This window comes from Sceloporus undulatus, chromosome 2, assembly GCF_019175285.1.
Source record: "Sceloporus undulatus isolate JIND9_A2432 ecotype Alabama chromosome 2, SceUnd_v1.1, whole genome shotgun sequence".
Classification (NCBI taxonomy): Eukaryota; Metazoa; Chordata; class Lepidosauria; order Squamata; family Phrynosomatidae; genus Sceloporus; species Sceloporus undulatus.
The window spans coordinates 310997334-311014946 of NC_056523.1; the positions used below are offsets into that span (position 1 = coordinate 310997334).

Here is a 17613-nt window from a genome sequence, read left to right on the forward strand (position 1 = left end):
ATTAGATTAGAGCATGGAAAAGTTACTTTTTTGGATTATAGTTTCCTAAATTCTCCATTCAGTGTGGCCACTGGTTGTGCTGACCATGGGATCCTGAGAGTTACAATCCAAAAATATCAAGCAGTGATTAATGGCCTTAGTGATCAGTTTACAGTCTCTGTGCCTCTGAAGCAGAAAGTGCTTTTCTTTCTGATGGTGGGAGACAAACAAATGGAAGATTACTATTACTGCAGCAGTGTCTGTCTTTTGTCATTTTGCAGTCTGACCATCATAATAGACTTTTCCTAAAGTCTTTTCCTATCATTATAAATCGTTGCATTCTGTCTGTGACAGCTAGAGATTTGGGGGGGGGGGGGGAAGAAGAGGGGAATCAGTCTACTTGCTCTTTGTCAATACAATACTGAACTTGAAGAAACAAATTATTTCTGCCTCCATAGACATGTTTTTCAGACTTTCAAAGTTCTCACTGTCCTTAGAAAAGAAATAGCTAGTTAACTATAGTGCACCCTCTCTCTTTCCCTTCCACTTCATAATTAAAATAGGTGCTACATTTTAGGTTGCTGGTACCTGTATTTTAAGGTACTCTGCCAAGCAACATATGGCCCTAAATTATTCTTTAAATTATTTTAATAATATATATGCTTGGTAGGGTAAATGAGGTACAAAGAGATTCTAGGTGCATAGAATAGGAGTGCTATGCCTTAATTCACACATCAAATATATATATATAAAGAAAGAGATTTGAGATGAGCAATTCAATCACATCTTTTTAAGTACTCACCTCACTTGGTTAGAAGAAAACTACTTTCTTTTGGCTGTAACTTACTTTGTGAGAGAATTAAGATGCCATAGGTGTCGTCATTGTTACTATATAACTTCCAGGATTTTTAAAAGCTCATTTCCAAAATGGCTTGTATCAATCAAACACCAACTGATTAAGGTCATAATTGGTTATACAATTGTTCTTTGAAGTCTTTGCCCTTTCATGTCTGATTCAGAAAACAGCTGATTAGGAAGGAAAACGAATTACCAGTTATTTGAGCAAGATCTGTTACTAAATTCCTGCCGGTCACAGCTTGTCATTCAAATTCAGATACACATTTCCCTGTCTGGAAATTAAGATAGAAAGTTTAGCAAAAGGGGCCATTCCCAGATCGAGGTGAAATGACATGGAGTATTCCTTTTCTCTTGCTCGGGAGACATGATAAGGAACATTTAATTTAGCCAACTTGCTTTTAGCCATAAGATGGATGCAGAGGCTGAGCCTAGCATTACAATGACTGGGATGGAACAAGGAGCCAACTACGTGAAGATACACACAATCACACACATACACACCAGTGAGTCTGTCTAAGTTGTAGCAACAAAGAATTAAAGCTTGCAAATAGTAGCATGCTGCTGTTCTCCTAATGGAGCTGGAAATTTGCAAACAGTTCTTTATTCTTGCCTAGAGTTTAGCTCATCAAAATTGGAAAATTTGCACCCTCAGCCCCTGCCTGGAGAGGAACCATGCAAACTGGATCTCAGGGCCATAACCTGAGATCTTGCAACCCTATATTTGAGCAGCTGTGGAGTCAACTGACCTCCTTTGGTCTGTAATCAGGCCTTGATTTGGATTCTTCAAGGAATAAGGCAAGTGCCTTATGAGTATGGCCCACAAAGAGTTGTCCTTGTTCTACCACTGGGCACTGTGCCTCTGGTCCTGGGTTTGCAGGGGGAGATACCACCACCCATCCTGCTGAATTCTTTGGAAAGAACCTGGTGTGAAGTTGGGAGGTAATGCCCAGAATCTTCTTAGTAAGCCCAACTAGAGTAGATTCATGGACTTAATTGTGGATAGCAAACAGTCAATAGTCATGTAAATCCCACTGAATCAATGAATCTAATCCAGTTAGATCTAACAAATAGGCTTCAAGCCAAGGTCATTTAGGATGAAATAGCTCTTCCAAATCTGTGGCTTCTTCAGGCAGGGTATATTTTCAAGTAATGTTCTCAGGAATGTTACAGGACTCTGCTGAATTCTCATCAATATTCAAGCACTATTCTTCTTCAAGGGTCAATCCTGCCAGAGAGATGGTGAGACCTGAGACCTTTGAAAATGTGAGACACATTAACACTGAACTTTCATCTTCTATTCTGAAATAACTGATTTGTGAAATTGTCAAACAGCAAAATTGTCAGTGATTGGTTAGTCTTGAGCCAGTATGTCATAAATACAACATTTATTCTGGGGAAAAAATGTGTGTGTTTTTCTCTCTTCAGACTGTAGGCTGCGATTATGAAATAGATTCCAATGCGACTGAAGATCGATGTGGAGTTTGTCAGGGAGATGGCTCCTCTTGCCAAACAGTGCAGATAACATTCAATCAAAGTGAAGGATTAGGTAAAGAAAGATTTTTTTTTTCTTATATCGCTTTGCTGAAGCAGTTTGGTAAACAGTAGCAGTTGAAGCACTCTCTTCTGGGACAAAGAGGAGGAAAGCTGTCAGCTCTTACAACCAGGTAGTCAAAAGAGGGAAGGTGGATTTGAGATGCAGGATTAGAAAACAGTAATAGTTACTCATGAAATCAGAGGTGCCAATTTTGAAAGACAGTGAGCAATAGTTCTCTCTTCTTCCTCTCCTCCCTATTTAAAAACAGATAGGCTTGTTCTTCAACAGGACCCATACTTGCAGTTATTCTATAGGTATAAAAATGACAGCGTTAGATCCAAATGTCATGGTTCCTTTCTCCTACTAAGAAGGGTTCATCTATAAGAAGGAATCATTTCTTTTTAAGGATAATCTTCCATATCCTCCAATTCTCCCCATTTGGCAGGAACAGTCTTAATGTCACCCCTCTTTTTGGCGGGTTACAAACCGCCAAAAAAATACGTATTGAATACGTATTAGGGTTAGGAAGGGGCGGTTCCACACGGCCGCCGCAGTATTGATGTAGCGGACGCTGTGCGTCCACACGTCGCGCGGCACTTATGACGTTGCGAGGGCGCCATTGGTGCCTCGCAGCGTCATAACCACGCCGCAGGAAGAAGCTCCATTTTGGAGCTTCTTTTTTGCTCCGCGAGGGAGTCGCACGGTTTGGCTGCTGCGGCTCCCTCACGGAGCAAACAGCAGCGCCGGGAGATCGCCGCAAAGCGGCAGTTTGTAACCCACCCACGTTTTTTTCAGGTGCTTTTAAAATGTCCCAGTTTCTCCCTCCACCTCTCACGTTTCCTGTTTGTCCTCAGATTACTTTAGTTGTTGCAGACTGAAGTGCTAAAATAGTTTTATTAATTCAGTAGGGAAGAGACCAGAAGAGGAAGGATCTTGCCTTTCGCAGTAGGCTAGGGAAAAGCAAACTTCTGCAGCATCTCCTAGCTTGCATTTTCTTCCTCATTAATAACTTGCCATCTTGACCACATTTTGATGTTAATTGGCCACATGTGTCGTGTTTTTCATCAGCAATATTTGTTGGGCGTGATGTTTCCATCAGAAGCTAGGAACCTTTCAATCCAGTTCATAGTTGAAACAAATGTTCTTAAAGTAGACTGGCTTTTACAGTTATATTTAAAATAAATCCACTGCATCAATTATTGAATAATAAGGCATCACTTGTATAATTCCCATTGCTTCAGTGGGTTTACATTAGTCTGGACTAGAAACTGGATTTGTTTATTTTTTGGGTTTTGCTTCAAGTATTTATCAATTCCCATTCCACCAGTACTCCCCTGGAGAAATGCACAGCAGATAAAAACCAACATATGATAAACATTACATTTAGGCCTACTGTTGATGTTTTCTTAAGGATATAAGAGGCTGGAAAGAAAAGGTATGCTAGTGTGCAAATGCAAAAGCCCTAGCCTATGAGTGGTAATAGTAATGGTTTATTTTATTTATTTCCAATATTTATAAACCACTTTTATTTTTTTAAAACAAACAAACAAACCACTGCAGTTCACAATAAAAAGGAATATAGTAAATCATTATTTTAAAAGAATAAAATGGTATAACAAAAGCCAAAAAGCTATAAAACTATTTATTAAAAACCAGAAGTAACAAATGGGAATAATGTGACAGCATGATGGGATGACATAACCATTGTGCACCATCTGTGTCTCCCGTCACCCAGCAACTGAGAGAGAAGATACAGCTGGAACAGAAGGGGAAGGATGGTGCCAGGCAAATGCCAGGTGGGAGTTCTAGGCTGTAATCCTGTTGGCATAACTTCCCATTATGCCATCATATGTACTTTTTTCATTGTTGTAAAAGGAAGATATCCAGATACTTCCTTTCTCATTAACTTCCCTCTACCATGCACAACACTGTGGCTGTATTGTAGGCATCATCCAGCTGCACAGGTGGGAAAAAAGGAACTGCTGTTTCTCTTCCAGACCTCCATAAATTGAAAACGGGTTCAATTCAGTGTCATCCAGCTGTTTTGTACAACCAAAAGTCCAGTGGCACAGAAGAAACCAGTTGGAAGAATGTGGGTGGAAATTTATCCTCTGCTAACTACTCAATAAAATGAGATTCTCTTTTCAGTCAAGTGGATGAGAGGGCCTGAACAGACAACCTGACAGTGTCTGTAGATAGAGTAATTAGTCAGAATTCCAAGCAGTAAAATAATTAATATCTTTTAGATTTCCAAAGATGAAACAGGTTACATAGAATGCAAATGTAGATAGAGGGCTGGAAGGGGAGCGTGGGATAAGGATCAAGGAGAAGGCACAGGATGAGTAAGAAGCTAGAAGGGGTAAGGAAGAAGGAATAGAAGGGAATAGAAGGAAGGTAGGGAGTGTCAGAAAGAAAGGGAACACAAAGAAAGAATGACAACAAAGTATCTCCTCTCTCTCAAGACCCAACCCTATGGACATATTGTTATTGTAAAGGTAATTGAAGATGTATGGGGATAGATAGGATAAGACAAGATACAAAGATGAAGGGGCTCGGTGTGTAGAGGGGATTTCATGCCTGTTAGTCACAAAAGGGTCAAAATTGAACTGATGTATGTAATATGTGGATAATTTGAATGTAATATTTTAAACAGTTAATAAACTTTATATAAAAAAGAAACATTCTATTTGATACCAAATACCCTGAGTAACAGGCATATCAATGAAATAAATGGATAATGTTCAGAGAATGATGAAAAAATGATTTCTTTAGTATTTCTTTATTTAATTATTTTTACTGTTCAAGTTTTTCACCAGGCTTGGATGTCAGTGACCTCTTGTTCTTTCTGGTTACTCATACTTTTGTGTGCTAAGCAAACCTTGTTTCCATTTTCCATAGTCCCTTTGTAATTTGGTTTAGTTTAACTCCTGGGCACTGGAGAGAATTTAATACTGAAGTATTAAATGCTTGCTAGTTAATCAGTCCCAACAAAACCTTTTTCCAAGCCAACAGATACAAGTCTCCAACCAAAATCCATTCCTGCAGAAGTATATATATTTACTGTTTCCATCTGGCAAACCATTGTTAAAGCCAAGCAGGAGAACATGATAAAATTTTATTATGTGCAGATGGCTTTATATAGGAGCTCTGTCAGGAAGTAGAACTGTTTGGACTTTGAGGAAAATTCCTTAAGTGTTTATACCAATGTAAAAATTATATTTCCTATGTAAAAATGAAATTAACTTGTGGATATATTTGGATGCAACATTATCTGAAAGATCTTACCACTCTTTTAACACATTTGCCACATTTTGCTTAAACCGTCTTCTTTCCAAGATTTTGCTGACAAAAAATGTTGAGCTTGCAAATGAAAAAGGCATGCATGGGATGGATTGGTCTGCAGCTGGGCTATCATGAACCCATCTTTACTCTTTTAAATGGATTCTTTGTGTGCTTAAATGCAAGAAATAGGTGTTCGTGTGTGTGTGTGTGTGTGTGTGTGTGTGTGTGTGTGAGAGAGAGAGAGAGAGAGAGAGAGAGAGAGAGAGAGAGAGAGAGGTGTTTTTGTTTTTGTTTTTCAAAAATCAGACCAGATCTGGTGCCTTTAGGATATTTAGGGCCAGGCCATGAAATCTGACAATGATAAGCGAAGATGTCTATCCACCTTACCACCAAGGTCAAATGGGTCTGTAAAGGAGAGGGCACTTTCACACGTAAATAGGTCCCAGGCTGTTCAGAGCTTATTCTCTGATCGAGTTTTTAATTCCATTCACCTCAATTAATAGAGAGAGCTATGTTAAGGAGACTTCATTCACACCTAAATTGTCATTCAAGACTGATTAAACAGACTGATACTCCTCTTGGTATGAATGGGAATGCATAGCTGCATCAAGCGCCAGTTCTTGCTTATGTGTGACTAATTCTAACTATAGTTGGGGAAAGGCCAATATTTTCAGCTGTTTTCTATTTTTACAAAAACTATCATCCCCTCCTCCCCGCAAGGCCTTGACTGAAATGAGAGAAAGAAAGAAGAGAGAAAGCAGCTGTCCTTGAGATTGATTAGACACTACTAGGCAAGGGTTTGGGTGAAACAAAACCATATTTAACAGTATATACAGATATTATTCTGTTTTTACCCAAAACCTTCCCAGTAGTGTCTGATTTTTTTAAAAGAAGATTTTGTAAGAGTTCTAGTTTGTATTTATTAAAGGGAGAGCAGAAAAGCAGTGATATCAATTTGCCATGCTGGACACCTCATTTCGTCTCTGGTTTTTTAGCTGCTTTAAAGTTCTATGGGTGAGATGTTGCTGAATGAAATTATGTAGTGATAACACTCAGAGGCTGGAGTACATAAGCTTAAATACCTTCAGCATATTTATCAAACATTCCCAAACCAGAATTTGTGCACAAGGCTGCCCTCCATTGAAAAGTAGGTCTAAAGAGGTTATTCTATTTCTAATGGAATGTGGTAATAAGGAAAATATATCCTTGATCTATAGGTTCCTACAAAACACAGAACAGCTGGTTTTCTCTGATAAATTTTTCATTTAAAATACTACTTGCGAAGCATAATTTACTCCTTTCTACAATGATGTGCACTTATTATTTACAACCTGCCATGAATATCTTTTTATTTCCTCTAGAGAAGTAGTTGCTTCTTGCAGATGGAATTTTCTAAGTGGTTGAACAGATTGCTTAAATTAAACCTAGGTTTGAATGTGTAGGATTGGAAGTGTGTTGTGATGGGTTTGCAAGGCAGTTAAATGACAAAGTTACTCTTATCCACGTTGAACCTGATGCCAATATTGATTGGGACAAAAATGTATTTTCCAAATTCTTTGTTTTCAATAAAAAGATAGTCTTATAGGAACAATTGTATATTGCTACAGACTTTCCTATATTTGTGGGCTTTATTGCCCTAAAAATGTTTTCACAAAATCTCTTTATTTCTGCATGAAAATCTTGGTTTTGTACCCAGCAACCAGTGTTTTCCATAAAGTATATTTTGAGCACTTTATTCTATGCAGTTTCCACCTTTTTTGGTAAAATCTTAGTTTTTATCTTTGCAAAGCCAAGGATTTGTACTGTACAAATAACTTTTTGCCCAAAAAAGTCCCAAAATATAAACAATTATTGACAAATGCAAGGAGACTCTAGTAATCCTGCCCAGATGGGAGAAAACATTTGAAATGAATCATTCTTGCATATATGAAGAAAATAAGCAAAAAAAAATAAGAACCCCTAGTATTGAGACTCTTTGAGTTGGAAATATTGAGGTTTTTGGTTGCTGCATACTCAGAGGGGAAATCTAGTGGCATAGGTCTGATGTATATCATCCTCATTCATGACTAGCATGCCAACCATCTTCTCTATAACCTCTGTAGCTTCATAACTCCCAAAACTCTCCAAGGTAGTGGCTGCAAATCTGGATACACTTACATGAGTGCACCTCCAGGTGACAAAGTCATCTTTCAAGGACCTTTAGAGGAACACTGGGAGATCTAGAGGATGCTTTCATCAATATGCATCTGGCTATACTCACATAGACAGACGTGGCTCAGCCATCCCCTCTTCTTTACCAACCACTACATGGGCATGTCAGCATGAAAGGTACCAAGAGAAAGGTGGGTTTTCAGGGGGTGTTAGGCGATGAAGAATTCCAACATCTGCAACAATTAAAAACAAAACAATTTTTTTAAAAACAACAACAACACACAAAGGCTTGACTTATGCCTGCATATGTTACTAACAGACTGCCAGCTCAATTTTGGGGATTTTTTTTTTAAATTAAAAGATACTTTTCTGCATTAAAAAAACCCAAGCTTTGTGTGCAAATAATTTCCTCATCCCCAAAAAACCCTGAACTGATATGCCAGTCAACCATTTTGTTGACAGTATCTCAGAAGTGTTGAGACACATTTTCCCATCAGCTATGAGGAAATGTGTGAGTATTCTTCCTATTCATAGCAAGGAGTCCTTCATAGACTTGCTGAGGACATGGACGGCAGGGGATATGGCTGCTGTGCACCTGAATGGGAGAATGCAAAGCTCTTCTGCACATCATATTGTCTTAATGTAACAGGAGAGTTATTTGAACTCTCCTCCTCTGTTAAAGCCAATATTTCAGAGAGACGTGTTGCAGCAGGGTTAAAGCAAACTATTGAAGATTACTTAAAGGGAGGCAGAAATTGGAGGTATGTGGTACTGCTCTGCAACAACCACCACACTTTTGTTTGTTAACAACAGCTTCTGAACCAGAGATGTTTGTCTCTGTAGTAGAGCTCATTGCAAACTATAGCAATTCCTAATTCACCCCAGGGCATATGTGCTCAGCAGAGGAGCAAAGAACTGGGAGCCCATCCAATGAGCAGAAATTACAGCATCGCTTCAGTCTCACAACAATTGATATTTTTGCAGTGGAAATATCCTTTTTCTCATCAGGCATGAAACAATTTATCTCCCTGTCAAAGATAACTGAGTATTTAAATGTAGCCTGATAGCACTTTACTATTTGATTCAAACTTTAGATACCATTGTTGCTAAAAACTTCCCCATTATATATTATAGTCAGTCCTTAACTTCATGGACCTATAACACTTAAAGAAGAGATATGAAGCTTTGCTAATTTTCCATTGGGAATTTGTCAGTGGTTCAGACTAGAAAATGAATCACAGTGTGAATTGTTAGAAAATAATGCCAGCCATTTGCTCAGCTTTATGTTTAAATATATAGATGCTTTCAAGGACAGTAAATCAGGGGGGATCAAACTGATTGGTCAGTTTAAATCTGTATTCGTCAGCAGTGATGGTTTGTAATTCACCAAAAGTAATGGATGGGTTGTTTGAATGCAATCTTCCCCATCTAGCTTTACATTTGGAATCAAGACAGTTGTTTGTGGGAAACAGAGGGGGTCTCATTGTTGGATTGTTATTAGAGATATTTCTCATTATTATTGTTCAAAAAATTAAAAAAACACATTTTGTATTCTAATGTAGAAGAACATAGGATCTCTACTATTGCATCTCTTAATTGTTACAGATGCTTTTGCATTTTCTTCATTTTCTTTTGGGTCTACAGCTCCCAGAATCTCCTAGTCAGTTCTGGCTGTAATCTAAGGCGGGTTATAGACCGCCCATTTGGGGCGGGCTGCACCCGCCCCTTTCCCCGGTGTATCGGGGCCGCAGCTGTCAGAACGGCAGCCGCTGAGGCCCCGATCCGCTGCTTTTCAGGCTGCGGGGAAGCAGCAAAACGCCACTTCCCCGCAGCTTGAAAAGGGGTGTCCCTGGGGCTTCAAGCCCCAAGGACACCCCACAGCGGCGGGGAGAAAGAGAAAGGGGCCGCTTGGCCCCTTTCTCCATTGCTTCGCTGGGTGCAGCCGTCTGAAGGCTGCGCCCAGCGAAGCAAAGCGCCGCCGCAAACCAGGAAGGAACTCCGAAACGGAGCTCCTTCCTGGTCTGTGGAAAGGGCGCCCTAGGCGCCCTGGCGCGGACCGACGTCACGTCCGCGCCGCCCCGTGTAGAGGCGGCGTGGTCGTGACGTCGTCATGGCGGCCCCCTTGTGGAAGGGGAGCTGCCATTTTGTACGGACTCAGTCCGTACTAGGGTTAGGGGGGTGCGGAAGCACCGCACCTTCCTAACCCTAGTACGGACTGACTCCGTACTTTAATGGCGGTTTGTAACCCGCCTAAGTATTTAGACTAAAAAGACCTAAAGGAGTAAACACAAAATATACACACATCCAAAAAGTTTGAGGAGGATTGAAGATGCTCTGACTATTGAGACAGAGTGAAGAACTGTGGGGGAGGCAGGAATTGAATGAAGATTCCTGGGAGCCTTCTACTCTCCAGCATTGTGTTAAAGCTTCTATGCATTTTCCTCCCATGGTTTATGAGTGCACCATCATTCTGCATGTTGCTTTAGAGTACACTGAAGAGAACCATGCAATTCAAAATAGGAAAGAGTGGGAGGAAAGATAGGGCAGGGGAAAACAGTGGGTGGACGTGCGATTGTTTCAATGGCTTGTACTAAGGCTCTGTTACAGTAGGACACAGGAACTAGGGATTGTGCCAGAATCTTCATGACTGAATCATTTAAATTAGCCCTGTCTGCACTATGTTGTGCATTCATTCATTTAAAACCTTGTGAGTGGTTTTAAAAAGGTAATCTCTGATTACCTGGCACAACCTGTGAATAAAATTTAATACATATACTTGGAAGAAGTGAAGCTGGCATTCTTCCTTTGTTCTAAGACAAGAGGAAATTTTACTTTTGAGATGATCTTCCTTGCATTATCCCAAAACCAAGTACAGTATATCTTTTTCTTTAGAAAATTTTTTTATTCATTTGAAAATGTATCATCAAATATTATTTGTAAAATCATCCAAAATGTAATAAGGGTTGTACAGCTGTAAAATGGACCAGGTTGATATCTGTAGTCTCATGACTGAAAAAAAATTGTACAGTGTTCTTCCATAGAATGCGGAAATAAGAGCTTTAAATTATGCACCTTTAAGTAATTAACAGCATATGAGTTATTTAATTTTTTTAAAAAAAATACATTTTTAAAGATCAGGTAGTAGTCCCCAAATTAGACCTTAATAATTTCTTGCAAAATATTTAACCTGATTCTTTGGGATATGGAATTGTCTAGATACTTAGAGAATGTTCTAATGAGATTTGTTGAACAGGTATAGCCTATGATTGTATAGTTTGATGTGTTTCAGATAACCTTTTATCCAAAACAATGTGCAGCTGTGAAATGAAACAATCAGATCTAACCAACAGACCATTGAAAAGTTTCATCCAAAATGTATCCTGTGATGACTTTTTCATTACTAGCTTCCACTTTTTCCTATGATTTACATTTTGGTGTCCATACATCCTTCCATTACTTACTTACTTATATGACCCCTTTCTCCCAAAATGAGATCAAGGCAGCTTCCAAAATCCTTTTATGCCTTTTTTAAAAACATGTTGGTGTAGCTGGAAAGGCAGGTTTGTTTGCGGTCACCTTTTCTCTCTGTTTTGCCATTCACATGTGGTCAATAATGAATTATGGAGGCAACTACTGTTTACCTTGCCTGTTGTAAACCAACATGCTCAGCTACAGTAGGATCAGCTAGAATAGAATTTTATTCTTTCTTAGCTCAAGTTTTATTAGATTGTTTACAGCTGCAACGCAGCACCAAAAGTCTGTGTTTCTTCCACTCTGCTACACCGCTTTTCTAATGCTGATGCTGCTAAAAATACTTCCACTTGGAGAGAGTGAACAGGAAAAGGGAGACCGGTAGGTGTAAAAAATATTTGTAAAAAGAAACTTTTTTTCTCAGAGGCTTTGTATTTAAATGTTTAAATATGCAAGAGCAGTTGCTTATTGCTTACTTTAAACAGTTGATCAGAAATCTATGGCATCTCAAATCTGCTGGTATCTGCCTGTTATTTATGCATGGTTTTCTTTTTTCCACATAAGCATGTTACAACAAAACATCCAGCATTAGCAGGAATGATGCCACCTTATTTGACTTGTGAATGGACATTTAAAAAAGAATAAGCTCATCCTCTTTTGTGTAAATTTGGGGTTATCAATTATAAAACCCTCCAAGTAGTCCTAGCCAGTACAGCCATGGACAGGAATATTGGGAGTTGCAGTCCAACAACACACAGACTGGTGTGTTTTCAAGAACGGTGAGTACTGATGGGTTTTTGGAATTAGGCAAAATGCACTAACATTGTTGTTATCACTGCCAGTGTTAAAGCTAATACATTCTGCCTATGTTTTATGTAAAACTGCCAATGTTTTTTGCCTAGGCTATGTTGATATTGGCATGATTCCAAAAGGCGCAAGAAACATCAAAGTAACAGAAGTGGCAGCAGCAGGGAATTTCCTTGCATTAAGGAGTGAGAATCCAGAGAAGTATTATCTCAATGGGGGCTTTATTATCCAGTGGAATGGAGACTACAAAGTGGCAGGAACAGTATTTCAGTATGGGAGAAAAGGAGACCTGGAAAACCTCACTGCTCTTGGACCCACAAATGAATCTGTATGGCTACAGGTATGCCAGTACACCATGTGCTGCAGCAGCAAATTGCTGTGGGGATGGAGTGATTATTTCTCTATTTTTCCAGGTTTCAATGTAGAAGGCCTTCTGTATGGCTGTCACTTTGGAAGTCCCTCCTTTGGGAAATTAGGAAAGTCCCTTCTTAGCTTTCCTTTCAGCAACTGAGTAAGATCTTTCTTTTCCAGCAAGTCTTTGGAAATTGATTTTAACAAACAGAGATGGGGAACTTTAGGGTGCTGTGCTGTTTTTAATCTGTTTTAAAGTAAGATTTTAATTGGTTTTAATTCTGTTGTAATTTAATACTATTTTAATTATGTTGCTATTTGATACTGTTTAATTTTAATCTTAATTTTGTATGTTTTACTTTTTTTAACTTTTATTCTCTGCCTTTTTCATCACACTATAGTGGACCCTTCCCATCTGTGGGGGTTTGGTTGTAGGGGCCCCAACGAATGGCAAAAAACACAGATGGGCTGCATCTATACTGCAGAAATAATCCAATTTGACACCACTTTAACTGCAATGGCTCAGTGCTAAGGAATCCTGGGGATTACAGTCTGTTGTGGCACCAGAGCGGTCTGACTGTGAACTGACCAAAATCAGTTATTAGTATTTTAGGGTTCTTCTTCCCTTAAAGCAGGTGTGGCTGTCAAGATGTTGTTAGACTGCAACTCCTACTATTCTTCATAATGGGCTATTCTGGGTTGGGCTGATGGGTTAAAGTCCCACACCATCTGGAGTGCCACAATTGCTGCTCCTCTCATATTGGTTCACTCTAAAAGTTTTTTGTACTTTAACAAGGGTCAGGTTTAGCTGCGTACATGTGAATACTGTGGGCTCTTGGTATCCACTGGGGTTTGGGTCCAGGACCCCCGTGGTTACCAAAATCTAAAGCTGCTCACATCCCATTAAATGCAATGGCTAGGAAAATGGTGTCCCTTATATAAAACGGCAAAATCAAAGTGTGCTTTTTTGTAATTTATATATTTTCTAAATATTTTCAAGCTGTGGATGCATGAATCCAAGGAAAAAGAATCCATGGATATAAGGGACCAACTGTACTCAGCTGAGAATATAATATTCTTGTTGGTTTTTCAAACCATTCCCACTTCAGTCAGACACAACGCTTGGCCTACTCCTCACAGAGCCAGCATAGATGACAGATCAGGGTTCATATTACTGAATGCTTCTATACAGAGATGAACCCCCACACACATGCAGATGAAAAATCAGCATGTCAGGAAGAAAGGTGTGTAGAACCAGAGCCTGGAAAAGTCTTTTTGTGGCTTGGTTTTTGTTTTTATTTTGACAACTCTCCAAATGGTAGATTCTGGGAATTGTTTTTCAAAAAAAGTAACTTTTCCAAGTTCCAGCTAGAAGTAGGCTTCTCCTTGATATTTAATTTTTATGAGAGAATTTTACTGGACAGAGAAGCTTCAAGACATGTCAGCTACCATGTGCCACCAAAAGTTGCTCAGTTTATTGCCATAAGAAGAACATGGCTTATAGCACAGATGGAGAAAAAGGGTTACCAAGTGGCAGGAGTTTGGTGCATTTCAGAAAAGATCTAAACAATCCCAACAAATTTATATATCTGTCTGTCTTTCTCTTATTTGCCTCTCTATTTTTTCATTCAAAATAAGACAAGAGACTTCTGCCACTATTCCTTACAGAACTGAAGAACTTGTGTCCCTCTCTTTTCAATATGGTTGGAATACAGTCCCATGATCTTTGATTACTGGCCATCTTGCCTAGGGCTGACGGGACTCAGAGATGCTCAACACCTGAAGGGCCACAGATTGCCCATCTAATAATAATAATAAAAATAATAATTTTTTAATTTCTATCCCGCTTTTTGCCAGGCAATCAAAGCAGCATACAACAGGTTTGCTCCCCTTCCAAAATTTGAAGCTTCTTTGATTTCATATTTTCTGGGTACCATTTTGTGATCAGATTTAGATGAAATTGCCTTTTTCAGCTCCTGTTTCAGGAGAATAACCCTGGAATAAAATACGAATATACTGTCCGCAAAGACTGGAGCTCAGAGAATGAAGTAGAAGACCCGGAGTATTTTTGGCAATACGGGAGCTGGACAGGTTGCAGTGTGACTTGTGGACATGGTAAGACTACACTAGCACCACTGTTTGCCTCTCTTTTGCCAGCTGCTTTGGTCTTGCCGTTCATTATCTTAACAGCATGCCAATTAGGGAACAAATAGACTGCTCAGGGGTTGACAAATGGAATTTAATTAACACCTGTCTTGAACCACATGCCCCTTGATAGGCCACCCTGTAGAAAATCAGTGTATTGAAAGCCACTCTGCGAGGTTGTTAATCAGTGATTAATTGAATGTCATGTTAAACTATTTCGCTTGGAATATGGCCCCTCCAGACAACAATGCAGAGGGTTTTTTAAATCAATCCCTTGATTTAATTATGTGGACATTTTGCATCTTGCTATGCAAAAACAAAACCATAACAACCCCCCCCCCTAGTATTTTACATGCTTTTCAAAGATATAAAGCTAATATTTAAAAAAAAAAACAGAGAAGATGTTTGTTAAACATTTATATAGCCCTTCAAAACTGTCCAAAGCCAACATGGGTTGATGAAATAATTTGCTAGTTGTCAGTGCTGCCTGCCACTGTGAAGTGATCAAAGCAGGAAATGAATACTCAACCTTGTCAGAAATTAATGCTAAAATTGTTGTGGAAGAAGAAAATAGCTTGTGCTAGACCATGCAAAACATGCATTGCTGGCTAGCTAGCTACCTTTCTTCAATCTCAGTAGTCTGGGATCACTTAGGGGTGGGCAGCTGTGGAGAGCACAGGGGCTACATGTGCCCAGTGGACTGCACCCCCTTAAAAATCAGCTTCCATGTGGCTGAAAACAAAATCAGAAGTGACTAGTGGTTTTGTTTCTGGTTTTGGCTATTTTTGGCCAGTTTTCAAAATGTTTGGGGGAGAGGAGGATTGGAAAGTTTATAGGGTTGTGATTTCTGGTTTGACAAGTGATCCTCCTGCAATTTGAGGGGGCATGCATGGTTTTAGGGATGATTTGGGGGGAAAGGGACTGCAAAAAAGCCCCTTGGAAGCTGCAGTTTTCCCTTTTTGGGGAAATGGTCATCAACCATACACTTCCATGGTGCTGATTGTGTTAACTGTACCTCTGCTGCCACGTCTTCTTGGTAATTCCTCTACTTACCTGATCGCCCCTGTTGATCACCTATTACTACCACAGTTTAGTGGGTTGAATTCTAAAATGTGGTTAATCTTAATTATAGTTACTTGAAACTAGCAAACTTCATAACCCATAGCTAGTTTCAACAAACCATCATTAAGACAAACTGGGTTCAGATATCCTGATGAGTTGAGGTTAGTCTAAATTTTTGAACACCTCTTTCTAGCTGTGTTGAAGAAAGGGAGGAAGAGTGTACAAGCTAAATGGGAAGCTAAGCTAATCCTTATAACAATAAACCTATGTTAATTGTAACAGCTAGCATCTTGGGTATTTTTGCACCTATTATATTGCAGTATTATTGTTCCCATATTGCAAGTTAGAGTTAGTAGCTCACCTAAGACAGCTAATGAGTCTGCATCAATTCACCTTACACATTAAGATGCCAATTTAGCTTTCTTTGGATTGATTGATTGATTGATGAAGATATTGTAAAAACTGGATTTTTCCCCCCACATGAATTTAACAAAAGAAAGGAGCAGAAGGGGGGAAATGCTGTATTTTGTTAGATACAGGATACAGCCAGCATGGTACAGTGGTTAGAGTGTTAGACTATAGCCCTGAAGATCAGGGTTTGATTCCACACTTGGATACACGTGGATGACCTTGGCCAAGTCACACTCTCTCAGGCTCAGAGGATGACAATGACAAACCCCCTCTGAAGAAACTTGCCTAGAAAACCCTATGTTAAGTTTGCCTTAGGGTCACCATAAGTTAAAAATGACTTGGACACAACAATGCTAGAGCTTTCCTAATATAGGATTATTTTTTAAGCTGTGCATGATTAATTTCTGCCTGCTGTGATGGTTTTGCAGAACCTCTGCAAAGTAAAATGGTGATGTTACTAAATGTGGACCCAAGATAGGCCCCTACTAGTAGATGGACTGAAACAGAAGATGCTAATGATAGGGTGTATAGTGCAGTGGCAAGGTTTTGTTCTGTGTAACCTGCCATTTAACTCATAACTTCACCATTGTTAAATTAACTCAGCAGCCAAACTAGTTGACTTCAGTATGTGGACAGGATGGTGTGTCCTGGACTGCAGCCAGCACACACAAACAACACAAATAAGGATGGCTCAGCTAGGTAATTAGCAAGCAACTGGGAACAGTCCACAAACCTGCAAGGAGTGGTAGTTAAGAAGCAAGCCAAAAGTCAGAGCCGAAGTCAGGAAAACAGAGGTCAGAGTAGTCAGTCCAGTCCAGGGTCAGGGCAGCCAGAAGTGGCAAGAGTACAGTCCATTCCAAGGTCAAGAGACAAGGCAACAAGGAGTCAAGATACAGGGAACCAGTGCAGGCAGCAATCACACCAAAGGATCATACAATAAACTCTGGCACTGAATTGGTGTCTTCCTGCTTCTTAAGTAGGAGATTCTCTCCTCAGTGCCAGCTGAGGCTTGTTTGCCAATTGTCTCTCAGCAATCCTCCTGGACCTGCATCTGCCAGCACTCTCAGCCCTGCGTTGTTTAAAGGAGGGAACCTCCAGGCCTGGTTCCTCCCCAGAGTCACCACTAGGCTGCTGTGCCACCAGAGAAATCCCATCAGCACCAGGACCTGGCTGAGCCTCCTCTTCTCGGGCTGGGAGATCAGGGCTGGATTCTGGCAGAGCAGGATTAGCACCTGGTGTAGCTTCAATTACCTCTTGCACTGGAGCAGGATGAGCACCTGGTGTAGACTCAATTACCTCTTGCTCTGGAGGAGCCCCATCCTCCTCCTCATCCTCCGAGACCTGCTCTTGGCTGGTTATGACATGGTGGTACCAACTTGTCCTTTGCTTCAAGATTACATTCCCCAGAATTCCCTAGTAGTCATGCTAGCAGGGGGATTCTGAAAGGTGTTGTCCTCCAAAAAGTAATTTGTGCAAGCTCTGCAAGACTCATTGGAACTCTCTAGAATCAAAATGGAAAACCTGTCCAGCTACGACTAGGGGTGTACCTTGTGGTGCCTATG

At 39.9% G+C, this 17613-nt stretch overlaps 1 protein-coding gene across 2 annotated transcripts in view; it reads left to right on the plus strand.

Moving 5' to 3' along the window:
* The window catches only part of ADAMTS12 (ADAM metallopeptidase with thrombospondin type 1 motif 12), a 200668-nt gene that overhangs the window by 150443 nt on the left and 32612 nt on the right, over window positions 1-17613 (plus strand). For both annotated transcript variants that reach the window (XR_006102164.1, XM_042451931.1), the window contains exons 14-16: window positions 2263-2383; window positions 12178-12422; window positions 14407-14548. Coding sequence is in view for 1 of the 2 variants with exons in the window: in XM_042451931.1 (XP_042307865.1) it covers window positions 2263-2383; window positions 12178-12422; window positions 14407-14548 (508 nt within the window). In the remaining variant the exon portion in view is untranslated. The remainder of the gene's footprint in view (window positions 1-2262; window positions 2384-12177; window positions 12423-14406; window positions 14549-17613) is intronic.